Source organism: Arvicanthis niloticus, chromosome 12, assembly GCF_011762505.2.
Source record: "Arvicanthis niloticus isolate mArvNil1 chromosome 12, mArvNil1.pat.X, whole genome shotgun sequence".
Lineage (NCBI taxonomy): Eukaryota > Metazoa > Chordata > Mammalia > Rodentia > Muridae > Arvicanthis > Arvicanthis niloticus.
The window spans coordinates 43,135,947-43,151,436 of NC_047669.1; the positions used below are offsets into that span (position 1 = coordinate 43,135,947).

The 15,490-nt window shown below is 40.8% G+C and overlaps 1 protein-coding gene across 3 annotated transcripts; it reads left to right on the plus strand.

Annotated features, from left to right (window-relative positions):
• The first annotated feature begins 4,434 nt into the window (after positions 1 to 4,434).
• On the plus strand, positions 4,435 to 10,928 carry Cldnd1 (claudin domain containing 1). Of its 3 annotated transcripts, none has more exons than XM_034515600.2 (6): positions 4,578 to 4,710; positions 5,803 to 5,853; positions 6,091 to 6,400; positions 7,978 to 8,088; positions 9,269 to 9,406; positions 9,528 to 10,928. In XM_034515600.2, the coding sequence occupies exons 3-6, from the start codon at positions 6,109 to 6,111 to the stop codon at positions 9,746 to 9,748; spliced, it is 762 nt and encodes a 253-aa protein (XP_034371491.1). In that variant the 5' UTR covers positions 4,578 to 4,710; positions 5,803 to 5,853; positions 6,091 to 6,108; the 3' UTR covers positions 9,749 to 10,928. The 3 variants fall into 3 exon arrangements, with proteins under 3 accessions (XP_034371490.1, XP_034371491.1, XP_076799154.1); XM_076943039.1 differs by having other exon boundaries at positions 4,648 to 4,710; positions 5,810 to 5,853; XM_034515599.2 differs by lacking the exon at positions 5,803 to 5,853 and having other exon boundaries at positions 4,435 to 4,710.
• Positions 10,929 to 15,490: the final 4,562 nt, after the last annotated feature.

Genomic DNA, 15,490 nt, shown 5'->3' on the forward strand with positions numbered 1-15,490 from the left:
GAATTAAATTTCTTTGGCTTCTTTTCACTCCTCAACACTACCCCCTCCTCCAAAGCTGAAATGATTGATATGCCATCAGATTATACACAAAAGTAAGGTCCAAAGCCATCTTGAATATAAGACGGTCAGCTGATGTGTGTTCTGTTAACAGGTCCCAGGGTAAATGGCACAGAGCACGAAGCAAACTATTTCTCTTTGTGCTTACAGACATGTGATTATTTATGTTAAACAAGATTCTCTTGTTCACTTCCTAGATGAATATAATAAAATATGCAATCATTTAAATAGTTAACTTTAAGGAAACAGTTACTTAGAGAATTGAGAATTTATTAAAATAGCATGCCAAACTGGGAAGGATATATCAGTGAACCCACATTTAGGTTATTATTTTTCTTGCTAACTCATTTTACTCATGGATAAATTATGCTATTATTCTAGAAGAACATGCTTTAGTCCTCTTTATAATAGTAGATCTGGGGATGGCAGACGGCTCACTGGGTAAAAACGCCTGCTGCCAAGCCTGATTTTGATCCTCTGGATCCACATCATGGAAGAAGACATCCCACTATCATAGATTGTCCTCCAACTTCCGTAAGTGTGCTTATAGCATCTGCATGCCCACACACATATACACACTCACACAGATAAAGAATAGATCTGGTATTCATTTATGTTATGCATAACAAAGTTATTTATGGTGGTGATCCTAGCAATTCACCACAGTGGCTGGCTACAGTAGACAGCCAATAAACACTTGTAAGTCTAGATTGAATCGTGATTGGATTTGGAGCCATTTCTAACCGATAGGAACTTTGACAATCCTCTTGGACAGCTTCTGTTCTCCATTAGTTCTACCAATTTCAACACAACATAAACTAACACAGGGAGATGTCTTTAGTTAACATAGCATACTTTTTTTGCTTTATACCAATGTTTTAACTTAATATATCTTGTTAAGTCAGAAGCAATTCGCAAACCAACACACGTCAGTTGTGATGTGTACCTCAATCTCTGCTGCCGGCAAATCTATGATAACTGTAATTTAAAGTTACATTTCTATCTTTTCAATTGAATTATAAGTCATAAAATTTAGGACTTTAGTAGTGGTTTAATAGCTATCTAACTAATGAGGTCATTAGGACCCAGAAAGACCCATAGTCTTTTAAAATAAAGTACAATTTTAACTAAACTTTCTCATCTCCAAATGGGTATTTACTATATCGTCATTCACAAACAGTAGAAATCAAACAACTATAATTTATTTCACTTTGAGGCACTTAATAGGATTTTATAAATAAAAGGGATTATGTTTAATACTTCTGAACAAAGCCCCAGAACTTAGCCCCTGACCTAAGCACAGCTGACTCCATGAAGGTACCATGCAGGCCATAGAACTCAGCTTGTGGACAGTATCACCTGGAAACAAACACCTAGTCCATCAAAGCTCATAGTTCTGGGAAAGTCTCTGAAGGTACTAACCTTGCTTTCTTCTTAGCTTCTGTAGTTCTTCTTCTGGCTAACTATTTTTTTTAACTGAACTATGCCAGTCTAGAACATGGGTTTTGTGCTGAAAAGCTTACCCTGAGAAAGGCTCAGGGATACACTGATATCCGGAACACCCAGGGTCATCAGCGGCCTGCTAATAAAGTCCTTCTATTGGCCCAAACCCATGTCTGAGCAGTCTCTTCTGGTGACTGCCTCACAGTAATTTTAAGATGCAATTTTTATTTGCTATTTTTTTTTTTAATGAATCAAGGCTAGCCATTGTTCTGTAGTAGACAGATACAAAGCAAATTTGATCATGATTTTAGGCTTTGACTACATCTCAGAAACGATTTCTATTTTGCTTTCTGATCACCAAAGTTTAGAAGAAAAATAGGACAAATATTTAAGATGAACATACAAGGTTGCTATATTTTGATCTAGCACAAGTTAACAGTGAACATTTTAACTAAGCAGAATTGTATTAAAGAATATTAGAGAACCTGGGAGGGAAGGTAATTATTGTGCAAAGAACATTATCTAACTATATAGAATTTTCTGTTACTGGGCTCATTTACAGTGCACCATAACTATAACACCTTCCTCCTGAAAACTAGAAACATCGGATTTAGCAAATTTAGCCAGAAGCCTAGTTCAACTCTGTTGGAAGCTTATATCCCATAATCTGTGATGGTTGCTAAGCTGTACTTGGTTCATTAAAAATACATATGAGACCAGCTACCAATTCCGAACAGCCCAACAAAAAATAGAAGCAAACATTTAACTCTAAAAATTGATTACAGATCTGTTCTGCTTACCCACAAAATATAGTATAAATAAAAACTGGAAAACACCAAAGATTCAGAGATAACCGAGAAATGTGACTGTGTGGTCTGTGGGACTGTGCTTGAGAAGGAAGTTCGGGTCTTGTGTTCTGTGGCGTTCAGGGTGTTCAAAACCTCAAGGACACACTTCCACATTGACCCTAAGTTTGTGACTGAGCTTTTTCTGGGTGTTCTGTTCTGTCATAAGATTGAAAGTATCATTCTCCTTTGTAGAGTGCCTCCAGAAACATTTTTCTCCTGTGTCATGATGACTCCTGTACTGTGAGACCAGGACCTAGGCACAGGACTAAACAAGCACATTGAAATGCCCTCCTGGCAAGTCTAGAGCTGGTAGTTAGGATAGGTCCAGAAGCCAGCTGAGGTGCACAAGAACACCTACCTGTATTTACGACAGGCTTCTTCGGCTTCTTCTCCTCTTCATCCGGGACAATCAAGAGTTTTAAAAAAGCTGCTTATACTGATCTTATTCAAACACTGGACATTCAATTGTAAATAATGCTTTAATGATTCCTTAACCATCCTCAGGTTTCCTACCTGACATTTTTTACATTTTCTTATCTGTAGAGTCTATTTTCAAAAATCAATATATTAAAAACAAAAGGCAACCTCATCTTAAAGATTATTAAAGTAAATTGTTCAGTGTCATACAATTGGTTTACTAACCTCAGTGTTCACGTTTGCCAAGTTAGTTCATCTTCATGGGCCTCTGTTTTTCTGTCTAGAAACTTAGGCTGTTTTTTTTCTTCTTAAAATTTCCCTTTTACCAGCATTGGTTGCATAATTTACTTCAGGAAGTAGACGTCTCATGAAGGTCAGTGGATGAAAACATCTGCTGCATAAATGCATTCACAAGTCTTATTCGCCTGTACCCACCCGTCAAGCTTTCCAGATGACAACCAAGGCAAATTACGTTTTCATTTGATGCTATACGTGAAAATCTAGTCATGCCATGTGGATATTGGGCTCCGTCGGTCAGAAGTCCATTTCCAGACATAGCCCGTGATGGTCAACGGGAATCACGAGCCAAAGGCAAACGATTTCTAACTTAAAAAAAATAAAAAAAAAAGTCTTCTCTACCTGTTTAGAAGTTCCTGTGAAGTTTTGTTTTTGTTGTTTTTTGTTGTTGTTGTTTTTTTTTGTTTTGTTTTTTGTTTTTTTGTTTTTTTCGAGACAAGGTTTCTCTGTGTCGTTCTGGCTGTCCTGGAACTCACTCTGTAGACCAGGCTGGCCTCGAACTCAGAAAACCGCCTGCCTCTGCCTCCCAAGTGCTGGGATTACAGGAATGCGCCACCACTGCCCGGCTCCTGTGAAGTTTTGAGGGCTTAGAATCATTCCATTACTTCCACGCTGCACAGCAGTCTGTCTCCGAGGCTGCCCATAACTTTTTCTGTTAGAAATGATGTTCTCTAAATTCCATTTCATATTACATTTCACACTTTAAAGTCACATTTTTGACATCTAGTATCATTCGGATTTACAAGTTTTAAATTAACCCACTGAAACTTATTTAAACAGGAAACTTTGTTACAGTAGAGAACAAGAGTAACGTAATTATACCATACCAGGTTATAATGCTAGTTTAGTTAGATCTTTAGTTACTTTTGTTTTGTTTTTGTTTTTTGAGACAGGGTTTCTCTGTGTAGCCATGGCTGTCCTGGAACTCAACTCTGTAGACCAGGCTGGCCTCGAACTCAGAAATCCGCCTGCTTCTGCCTCCTAAATGCTGGGATTAAAGGGGTGTGCCACCACTGCCTTGCTTTTTTTTTTTTTTTTTTTTTTTTTCTTAGTTACATTTAAACAAAACAGAACACTCTGCTCTGCTCAAATGGGAGGGAAGATGTAGGAAATGGGAGAGGGGTTTGATATTTGAAGAGTAGAGTCTCATTAAAGTTCATAGACTCAGTAGTACTAATTTTTAGAGGTACGGTGTTATCGTAGGGAAAACATAAGACTCGAAGTTAGATCTGGATTACATAAATCAAAGCCTTTGACTATGGTTGACCAAAGATCCTCCCCCATCACTTTCTGGAGCTTGGTCCCTTCTTTTCTGAGGTGTAACAATCCCTCAGCTAAGACCTCTGCTTTGCGAGCTGATCTTCAGAGTTCTTTTTCGAAGAGAACTACATTCCCCACAATTCCTCGCGCGTCCTCAGGCATGCTCTCCTCTGGCCCTAGCAGCTTTTCCTCCGGTGTTCCTACAAGTCCCACAAGGCCCCTCGGCTCAGGGCCGCTTTGGCCCGGCCTGGGGTGGAGGCGGAGGCGGAGGCGCGGGAGTTATGGAGGGGGCGGGCTCTGCAGGGAAGTGCGTCAGAGGAGGCGCGGGGAGAGTAGGGTGCTTTGGTCGGAGCTGGAGGGCGAAGCCGGTGGAGTGAGAGGATGGGCGGTGAGTGCTCGGGGTCGCGGGCCGGCGCGGGTCGCGGCGTGGGGAGGGGGCTCCTCGCCAGCACGGCCTGCCGGGAAGCTGGAGCGGCGGGCGGGGCGGGGAGGGGCGGGGCTCCGGGCCAAGGGGCTGGGGCTGGCTGGGCTCGGGTACCCAGGGCACCCGCCCAGCTATGCTGGCCTCAGCCCGCCCGTGCCAGGCCTTGCTGTGCGGCCCAGGGTGACTGCGCCAGGCACAGCTTTCAGAACCCGGCCTTTAAGGTCAAACGAGAGCACCAGGATGGACGAGATTTTTTGAGAATCAAAATACAAACCGCACTTGCTGAGTTATTGTTGATGACTGCAATCGCCCCGGTCTTTGCGGAGTCACTCCCCATTTTCCAAACTCCGCTCCCCAGTTGGTGAACCTGTTTTCAGGTGCTTAATGCGAGGGGTTTGGTGCTGTCACGGTGAACATCCACTTGGCAGGGTTTGACTCAGCGTGATCCGCCTTGAGTCATTTTACCGCGGCCATTTACTACTGCGGTGGAGCCCTGTCCACGCCTAGGGAGTGTTAAGATTTTGCCTAACTCACTTTTCTGTTTGCGAGTAGGGATTATTTAGTTTTTATGGATCTCTGCTACACTTTAGGATTTAGGGAGCAGTATTACAGTTGAGAAGTGTGTAATGGATGGGGGAAGAGTAAGGAGTGAAGAGTCTGGTTGTGTCAAGAAGCTTGGCTTAGCTTTAATTGGATTGAGGGAGATTGATACCTAACATGATGTTTTTGCTCTCTTTGCTATAACATACACTTAAACTTTCCCCTTGGGTTAACACCTTCAACTCTGATTTCCAAATAACTTCTCACTTTTGCCTTTATTTATTTATTTATTTATTTATTTATTTATTGTAAGCCTTCCCACTAAAAAAACTGCGGATTCTTCGTCTCCTTTTCTTCTGTCTTTTTTCTCACACAAGCCTGAAACACATAACATTTTTATAGCTTGTGTAAAAATTCAACCTGCAGTTAAGGTGTGCATGCTGCACTGGTGGCCATGGGCATGTCTGTTGTTTGTATCTGTAATGTGTATGTCCATTTCAGTGTTGTCTGTTTTAGTATGCAGGTGATAGACTAGAGAACAAGACTTCTGTCTCCGTAGCATCTTGGGTATGTGAGCATTCAATAAGTACTTTCATGAGAATGAGTTTTGTTTTAAAACTTAACATTTGCCCTTTTGTTTGTTTTGCCCTAAATGTTTGTAACATTTGCCCTTTTTACATCGATAAATGCATTGCATTATGGAATGAAGGGATGGGAGTAGGGTAAAGGGGGCTTTTTTTTTTTTTTTTTAATATATTCTGATTTGGTCTCGAGGGCTAACTGTTCTTTCTTCAACTTAAACAGAGCAGTCTGAATGCCAGAATGGATAACCGTTTTGCTACAGCGTTTGTGATTGCTTGTGTGCTTAGTCTTATTTCTACCATCTACATGGCGGCCTCAATAGGCACAGACTTCTGGTATGAGTATCGAAGTCCTGTTCAAGAGAATTCAAGTGATTCGAATAAAATTGCCTGGGAAGATTTCCTTGGCGATGAGGCGGATGAGAAGACTTACAATGATGTTCTGTTCCGATACAATGGCAGCTTGGGATTGTGGAGACGGTGCATTACTATCCCCAAAAACACTCACTGGTATGCTCCACCGGAAAGGACAGGTATTTTCACGTCCCTGTCATTTACTACTCAATAATGATTGCCCAGTGACGTGTAAGCATGTCTGTGAACCCCTTCCTTCCCCTAAAAAAAAATCCTCTGCATCTGTTTTCTTCTTATCATCTTCATTCCTCAACATCTATGCATTGCCATTGTCCTTGATGGTACCATGATACCTCATTTCATGAGAGCCATTTGAAGCCTCATACTTATTTGCTAATTAAACTGTTTTCTTTTCATGCCACATGCCATGAGGAGTTAATTTGAACAGTTGAATTATTTGATAATTTGTGGTGTGCAAAATCAAGTCAACGTGTGAGTTGATTGTCCTTTTACAATTAGCTATGTTAGCCAGGCAGCAGTGACACAAGCCTTTAATTAATCCCAGCACTCCAAAGGCAGAGGCAGGCAGATCTCTCTGAGTTGAGGCCAGCCTGGTCTACAGAGCGAGATCCAGGACAATCAGGGCTACTCAGAGAAGCCCTGTCTCTCTCATAAAGCAAACAAAACCAAAAACAATTACCTATGTTACAGTAGGTTCCTATCATTTGCCTTGTATTTTAGAGAATGTAATTTGACCAACTGTGCCTTTAAAACTGTACATATCTGAGACTTGCACAACTATAGAGTTAATAACCTAAACAAAATTACAAAAAATTCTAAGTTGTTTCTCAGATTTACTTTTTCAAAAATTCTATTAACACAAAAATTTTAATTTTCCAGGTGTTCAATTGGGATAAAGCTTATTTTTGTTTATATTTACTTCTTTTAGCCTCTTACTAAGTAAGCATTATATTCAAATCATAGCAGAACATGCTTAAGTTTTCATCTATTAAAAGGTATACCATATATGAAAAAAAGTTTAACATGCAAAGAAAGAGAACACAGCTATAGTGTATTGTAAAGCCTCCAGTCCTACTGAGAGGTCACAGAGACATACTGGCAGGTGGGAGCGGGACACATCCTGCAGCACATTGGGTTTCTGAACAAGAGAGCTGACCTTGTCACCCTGGCTGATGTCTGTACACATGGGCAGAATGCAAGACTGTCAGCTTGGGATTTCTTAGGAAGTGGTTGTAATTCAGATGTGAGATCACTGGAATCAGACCAGCACAGTAGCCCTGGGCAGTAGCTAGATCTTGAGTGTATTTTGAAGGAAGAGCTGTTAGGATTTTCTGTTAGAATGTATATGGGTAAAAATGATTGAAGCTTTTTGGCCAAGAACCTAGGAAGGTTGACTTACATCTCCTCTTGAGGACTGGCTTGCATGGTACGTTTCAGGGAGAAGATAAGAATTCCTCAGATCATGTCCCTGTCCGTATTTTTTGGTCTTCTAACATACATTCTCCTTTGTTCCTTTACTTTTCCTTTTTCTCATCCTTGTCTCTAAATTTTGAGACTGTCCCTGAAACTCAGTGGTGGCAACAGAGTAACCGAGATGTATCACTGGGAGCCAGAGATTATGTATGCTTGGGGACTGTCTCTCTGCATCACCTTTTACTTCCAAAGATAACTACTGAAAGATTATTATGGCATATTTTCCATGAAAATAACAAACAGTCATTTGTTCTTGTTCCAGAGTCATTTGACATGGTTACAAAATGCATGAGTTTCACACTAAAAGAACAGTTCCTGGAGAAATATGTTGAGCCTGGAAACCACAACAGTGGCATTGATCTGCTTCGGACCTGTGAGTACTTGGCTCTCAGCAGGGCAGTTGGGAGAATATGTGTGTGGTTGAGGTCTGTCTTTGGAATGATGTGCTAGTTTATAGTGTCACCATGAGCTGCCTTCCCCAGCAGCGTTCCAGTGAGCTCTGTTCCACGCTTACTATTTGGAAGACAGAAACATACTTAACAAACTTCAAATAATTTGCAGTTGATGGAGCTAATACAGTTGACAGTGGGTCCAGATCTCCAAAAGATGTTACCAGTGGGCCCAATAAAGGGGCGCTTAGTAGGTTTACAGAATAAAATTCATATTTGAAATGCCCATGCCCATTGCCTGAAGCATACCTGAAGAAGTTGCTACAAGCTCTCAGTGGCTCAGCAGGTATCAGGCCTGTGGATAATACCCTTCCAGTTCTAGGGAGCAGTCAACAGAGTAGATGCCACAATAAGCGGTATTTTAATCCTTGATGGGTAGGCTGCCATGAAACGCCGGCTCCAGATCCGAGCTCCAGCTTTTAGGACTATGTTTGTGTTTCCCAGACAGTGCTAGCAAAGGACTCACTGGAGTTATTTAACTTTGCAATGAGAATGTGAGGAAGGATTCTGTCAGGAGCAGAATTTTAAGGGAAGGTGTCATATTCAGAAACATGACATTCTAGAAAACAAAAGGAGTAAACAGAGGAGTTAATGAGATTTACAGCTGCCACTGAGTGACTGGTCCATTCCAGGTTCACCATGTCCTTATATGGGTAATTGGCATCCGTTACTTGCTAGCACCTGCCTTTGACCATGCAAAGACTTTGATTCTGTCTGTCCATAGAAGAAAGCTGTGTTTCACTTCAAATTGTGATTCTTCACTTCCCTTTATTTGTACAAGTTCCTAACACCCCTGCCTCAGTTCCTTCGGTGACAAAGACCAAGCAGTCATAGCAGCAGTAGTATAAGATGTTGAGAGGATTAGTTCAAGCATGAGTATAGGGCTCTCGCTAACCCTTCAGTAACTTAATTGTTAGTGCTGCTTTATTTTGTTTCAGGAAAAAGTTGGAATTCTTTTGGATTTAATAAGGTTTGATATTAAAATACCTGCTTCTCACTGTTTGAGAACAGCTGTAACAACCCTTTAGAACATGTGAAAAATTGCCATTGTAGAAAAGTGGTCTGAAATCATGCTTTCTTTTTTTTTCTCTTTTTCAAACCCAGACCTTTGGCGTTGCCAGTTCCTCTTACCCTTTGTTAGCTTGGGTTTGATGTGCTTCGGGGCTTTGATCGGACTTTGTGCCTGTATCTGCCGCAGCCTGTATCCCACCATTGCTACGGGCATCCTCCATCTCCTCGCAGGTTAGTCCTGATGTCTCTGAACATTCACATGTCATTGTCCTGCCTGTATGGCCACACTGCTTGAGAAGCTTTGTCCCATGCTTGTTGACAGTCACATTTAGATTTCTAATTTCTTCCTAAGGTCTGTGTACACTGGGCTCCGTGAGTTGTTACATTGCTGGCATTGAACTACTACATCAGAAAATAGGGCTGCCCAAGAGCGTATCTGGAGAATTTGGATGGTCCTTCTGCCTGGCCTGCGTCTCAGCTCCCCTACAGTTCATGGCGTCTGCTCTGTTCATCTGGGCTGCCCACACCAACCGGAAAGAGTACACCTTAATGAAGGCTTACCGTGTGGCATGAAGGGAAGCTGCCTGCTTGACGATTAGTGTTTTTAAATTTTTTTTTTTAACTATTGAGGTTTTTTCTTGTCTTCCTCTCAGTTGTCTTTAATTTTTATTTTTGTGGATATGTCATTTTATTCTAAAAGCCCCTTTTATTTATATACAGTGCCACTAAATACCATTTAAAATGTATGTGGTTTTCTTTGAGTGACTCAGTCTTTTTACCAAACTGATCTAGGTTCAGAGTTCAGAGGGAGAGAACTTCAGAGACATGATCCGGATTTGTAAAAGAATATTAGCATAGAAAATTGACCCCAAACAGGGTCTGCTAGTGTCTGCGAAATCCAGTAGTGTAGTAACTATGTGTGGAACTAGAAACTGATTTCTGTATGATGTCTGTTAGCACTGTCAGAACTTTATCTTTACTTTCCTGTCGTTGTTATCAGTCAGCTAGCAGAACCAGCGTTCCTAAAGATGTGTGCACATAAAATTGGGAAATTATCTACCATCTGTGTCCCTAACCTTTGGTACATTACTACATTTGAGGTGAAATATGGCAGCTGTTTATACTGTGATCGTCTGCAAGAGAAAGAAAAGTGAAAAATGATGTTTACTTGAAATTGTAGCTTTTAACTGCAAAATTTCAATTCAGTGGGAAAAGCTGATTAATCTTACTACATTTTTTTTTTTAACTGAAACTTGTTAGGATTTTCAGTGCCACCGAACCATTGTGGATTTTTGCTGTTCCCCGCCCCCTACACACCAGGCTTATTAAAAAGTACTTTCTTTTTAACAGAGCGTGAGAAGAATCACAGCCAATTCCCCAACTGCTTTGTTCCAGCTGAGTACTATATGGGAGGTCCTACCAATATCGACCCCCCAGAGCTGGGGGTACTACCACCACAAGATCTAAAGCTGTGGCCACCTACTAACCTCCAATTATGGGTCTTTATTTCTTGTGGTGAAATGATGTGCCTTTCCTTGCCCAAATCCCTTCCTGGTGTGTATCAACATTACTTACTGTCTTCTAATTCAGTCCTTTTTTTATAATATGTCTGTAAACATTGAACTTAAAAATCTTATTTATTTACTCCATTATTGTAGCACTTCACAGATTACAAAAAAAAGTGTAACTCAGTAATTTCTTACCAAATCCTAAATCTGTCTTTTTTAAAAAAATAAATAAAAAAGGAGAATTATGTAAAGTGTCTAAATCATTTGAGATCACAACATGCAGGGCTAAAAGATGGAGGTCTGTGTGGATCTCTGTGGGAGGCGAGGTATTCCTCTGTTTGGGTCTGTGTATTAGTTACTTTTTGTTGCAGTGATAAAACACCATGCATGATGAGAGCGTCAGGCAAGAACCTTTGTTTCAGCTTACAGTTTCAAGGCAGAGTCCATAATGGCAGGAAGCTACTGGAGCAGGAGGAACTGCAAACAGTGAACACAGGAAGAATGAACTGAAAGTTAAGCAAGGCTTTAAACTCAAAGCCCACCCCCAGTGATAGTACTTCCTCTAGCAGGACCACCTCCTAAAGGTTCCATTATCTTCCCAAACAGCACTAGGGATCACATGGTCAGATACATGAGCCTATAGGGGATATTTCTCATTCAAATCACCACCATCTACTACAGAAACTGGAAAGCCTTTCACAGTGTCTTCAATGAAACATGTTTCTGAACTAGATCAGTGACTTCTTTGTATTATACTCAATGTGGCTACATTTTCCTAAGAAGTCATTTAATGACTGGATATTTGTATTCCAGGAGGAGAGAATTCAGCCACTGAACTATCAGTGTTCCATATTACTTTGGCCAGTTGCTTCTGATGTAGCTGGTTACTGGGGTTTCTACATACTTTTCTAATTTTTACTTCCGGTACTAACCTAAAGGCAGTGTATATATATCCTAGATGAGTTAGTACTGAGCTACATCCATAACCCTGTTTGTTTGTTTATTTTAGTGTTTTTGGCAAAAGAGTCTTACAGAGGATAACCTAGTCTTGAATCCACTGTCTAGCCAGGCCTGACTTTGATCCTGTGGCCTCAGTCTCCCAACTGCTAGACTATAAATAGGTACTCATCATTGAAAGATAGTATCATTAAGTTGTTCAATCTGGCTTTGAACTTGGAGTCTTTCTCACCTCAGCCAACTGGGTAGCTGGGATTCCAATCTTGTTGTCATTGTTCCTAAATTATTCTTGACTCTCGCCCTTCAACAACTTCTGTAGGAGATGGAGTTGATAAACGTTAAGTGAACAAAGGTACCTTGGAGTGCAGCTTAGAAATGACTGGCCTGTTAACCTCAGCGTGACTTTAACGTGCGTCATGGAAGTGAAGTCAGAATTGAACACAGTTGCTGCTTCACCAGCAGTATCTTTGAATGTGGAGAACCTGCACCGTTAATCTGTATGTTGAATACGTTATACACATTGCATGGTTGAGGGTATCCTCTTCTGCAGCTGCCTTTTTCAATGTAATAGATCCCTGTAGGTCATAAGGTAACAGTTTTTCTTTCCCAGTTGAACCATATGAAATAGCTGATAGCGATTTTGATCTAAGCCAAATTCCAGTAATCTTTCCAAATGGTCTTTTTAAAGGAAACTTCCAGTTAATATTAATCTCCTGTGTTTTAGAACATGCTTTGTGGCACTCAGGAAGTGCATTTTAAAACTAATTTTACAACTCCAATAATTAAATGATAGGGGCACATAACTTGCACTTCCTTGTAAGTTAAATTTAAGGATAATTGTGAGAACACTTGGTATAATTAAAAGAAAGAATAATTCTATATTTTTTCAGGTAACCTTGAGTACTTAACTATTCATATGACATAAATGTTAAAATTTATATCTGGGGCTAGCTGGAATGCTTAGCAGATATAAAAGGTTTTTGCTGCAAACAAAATCTCAAGATCTGAGTTCAATTCCTGACACCCACAGTGGAAGAAAATGTGTGACTCCCAAATATCTGACTTCCTAAAGTTCTCCCCTAGTTCCCCCCTCACCCCCGGGTGTCAGGACACACTCAACATTTAACACACACACACACACACTCTCTCTCTCTCTCTCTCTCTCTCTCTCTCTCTCTCTCTCTCTCACAATTAAAACACTAGTTGACTAAAAGATAGTGTGAAGGCATTTCAATACTTAATCTTCCTGTAAACTTTCTATTCAAATGCAAACTTAAAGTTTTGGGTTGCTAAACTTTCTAGCTAAGTAGCTCTGAAGGTACAAATTGGTATTTTACAGGCAGGATACCGCTCAGTCCTGACAAATGGGCAGTGCCTTTTGCCCTCCTTTCAGCCCTCACGAGGGAATCATGACTCAGAAAACGAGTGAAACAAGGACGTTCATTTATGTGCGGAAATTCTTTTCCTTCGTTCACGTGCTCTAATGAGATGGTTTTCTCTTGGGTCAAATTGCACTTAAGTGCCAGTGACCTATATATTCATTATGTGAAAATTTGCATTCCAAACAGGGTGACAGTGGCTATTTACCGTAGAGAAGTTACCATAGTAATTACTCTCAGTATCAGATTTTTTTTTTTTTTTACTGTTAAGTGAGTTCATAGATTTTTCGACATATAAACATTTGCGTACTTTAGGCAAACTTTTGTAAAGCAAATCCAGCTGGTACTACTATCTTTGAAGAGGTCTAGAAATTCGAAATAGAGACTATTTGTTTTGTGTTCACGTTTTGAAGTTGTTTACATTACTGAATAATTTGGTCACCTTTTATCTGCTGACTCAATGTTGGTGGCTAAGGGTGTGAACTTCACCTCACCTGTCTTGCAGCTTTTGGACTCTTCCCAGCCATCCAGCCTTCTGTACTCTTTGTCTTAGCTTGTCATATGTTTATAAACATCTGTGACTCCCCTGCTGCCTGCCTTAATGATCCATTGTTTGTACCATAGATTGTGCTTTTACTGGTTCAATCTCAAAATGAATCAAGATCCCTGTTCAAAACCTTAGAGCTTATTTATCCAAAGGAGTTAGACTGACTTCACTTTTGACAGCTATAGTCATCTCAGAATATTGACTTATTTCTCCATAACACTCATGAAACATATTCTTCTCAAGTTCCATGGAAGGAATGTAAATGACCCTTAGGGAATGCTGGGATGAACTGTTTGAGTGTCTATGACCCTTTTCACTCTATGGAAGAAAGATTATATTTTACAGGAACAGTTGCTGGACCACGGTATCCCCTGGAACAGCCTGGTGTAAGGGGAAGTATCCAGTGCAGGCGACAGAATGATAAACTTAGTCGTTTATCTGTCTCAGCCTGTCCAAGCCCCACTCTTCACACCTGTGATAATATATGACTAATATACCTGTTTCAGAGTTGTAATGACGACGATGTAAATTGCCCATCATAAAGTGGATGCTCAGAATGTTAATTATGACTAGTTATGAGCTACCAGAACTTATAAAGTTGTTTTCTGCCTAGATTGCACATTGTAGCTTTCTAGACAACTTTTGGGGGGTGGATCAAGAGCTCAGAAGTTAAGAGTGTGTACTGTTCTTTCAGAGAATCTGAGCTTGGAATACACATGTCAGAAGACTCACATCTGCCTCTAACTCCAGTTCTGGGGGATCCAACACTTACTTCTGGCTGCCACAGGCAGGTTCACTCACGCATACACCCATGCACAGACACACATGCATACACATAATTTTTTAAAAAGTTGCTGTTATCCCAGGCAATTCAATTTAGTTGATTTGGAAGTGTTTAGGTCATTGTAATATTTTCAACTTTAAAAAGTGAAACCATTAGGCAACTGTGTTAGAAAACTTTTTAAAAGTAAGAAATCAAGGGCCGGAGAGATGACTCGGTGGTTAGGACCGAGTACACCTTGGGGTCTGTTGCCAGTACCCAGATTGGCAGGCTCACAAGTGCCTGTAACATCAGTTTCAGGGGATCAGACACCCTCTTCTGGTTCCTGCAGGCACTGCACTCTGTACAACTTTACACACATAATTAAAGCTATAAAAATTAAAAATAAAATAGTTAAAATAAAAAGTGAAAAATAAAATTATGTTTTAGTTTAAAGGTGTTAGAGACAGTAAAGTAAGCAATGCGTATAGTGCCTGCTGGAAGCTACACCTCTGCTCCCAGTCCTGTCTGAAGCTACTGACTTGACCCTTTGTGGTCAGTTTCAATTCACCTTTTAACCTCAGGGTTAAGAGGGTTAAGATTAAAACCATGAGGTCTGCTCAGGAATGGTAGGGAGGAGAAATCAAAGGGCTTTCATTTAGATGTGAGATGACCAAGCTGAGCAAATGCCAGCAAGGCTCTGGGAAAACATTCTGGCTGCCTTCACCCTCCCCTGCCCCCAGCCCTCCCGAGGAGCATAAGCAAAGCTCTACTGTCTTTTCACATGCTCTTGTTCTAATGCAGCCAATTGTAACAGACTTAAAATAATGTAAATAAGGAGAGTTTCTAAAAGGGCTCCACTCAGTACAGCTTCCCAGACTGCCCCATGAAGGAGTTCAAGAAGAGATCATTAAGGGAAACTTCAGCTCCATCTTGGAAGCTGTGTCAGAACTCCATTCCCTTGAGTGGTGAAACTATAAGCTGGCTGCAGGGATCTGAGAACAAGGAACATAATTTGACTAACAGCAAGACACCTGGAATGCTGGCATTAACGCCAGCAGAACTGTTGCTTGGCAGCCATCACAGCCATCAGAAGATAAAGCAGAAGTCAGAGCGGGGCAGAAGGGGAGACATCAGCTACCCTCAATGGGATGAGCAACGCAC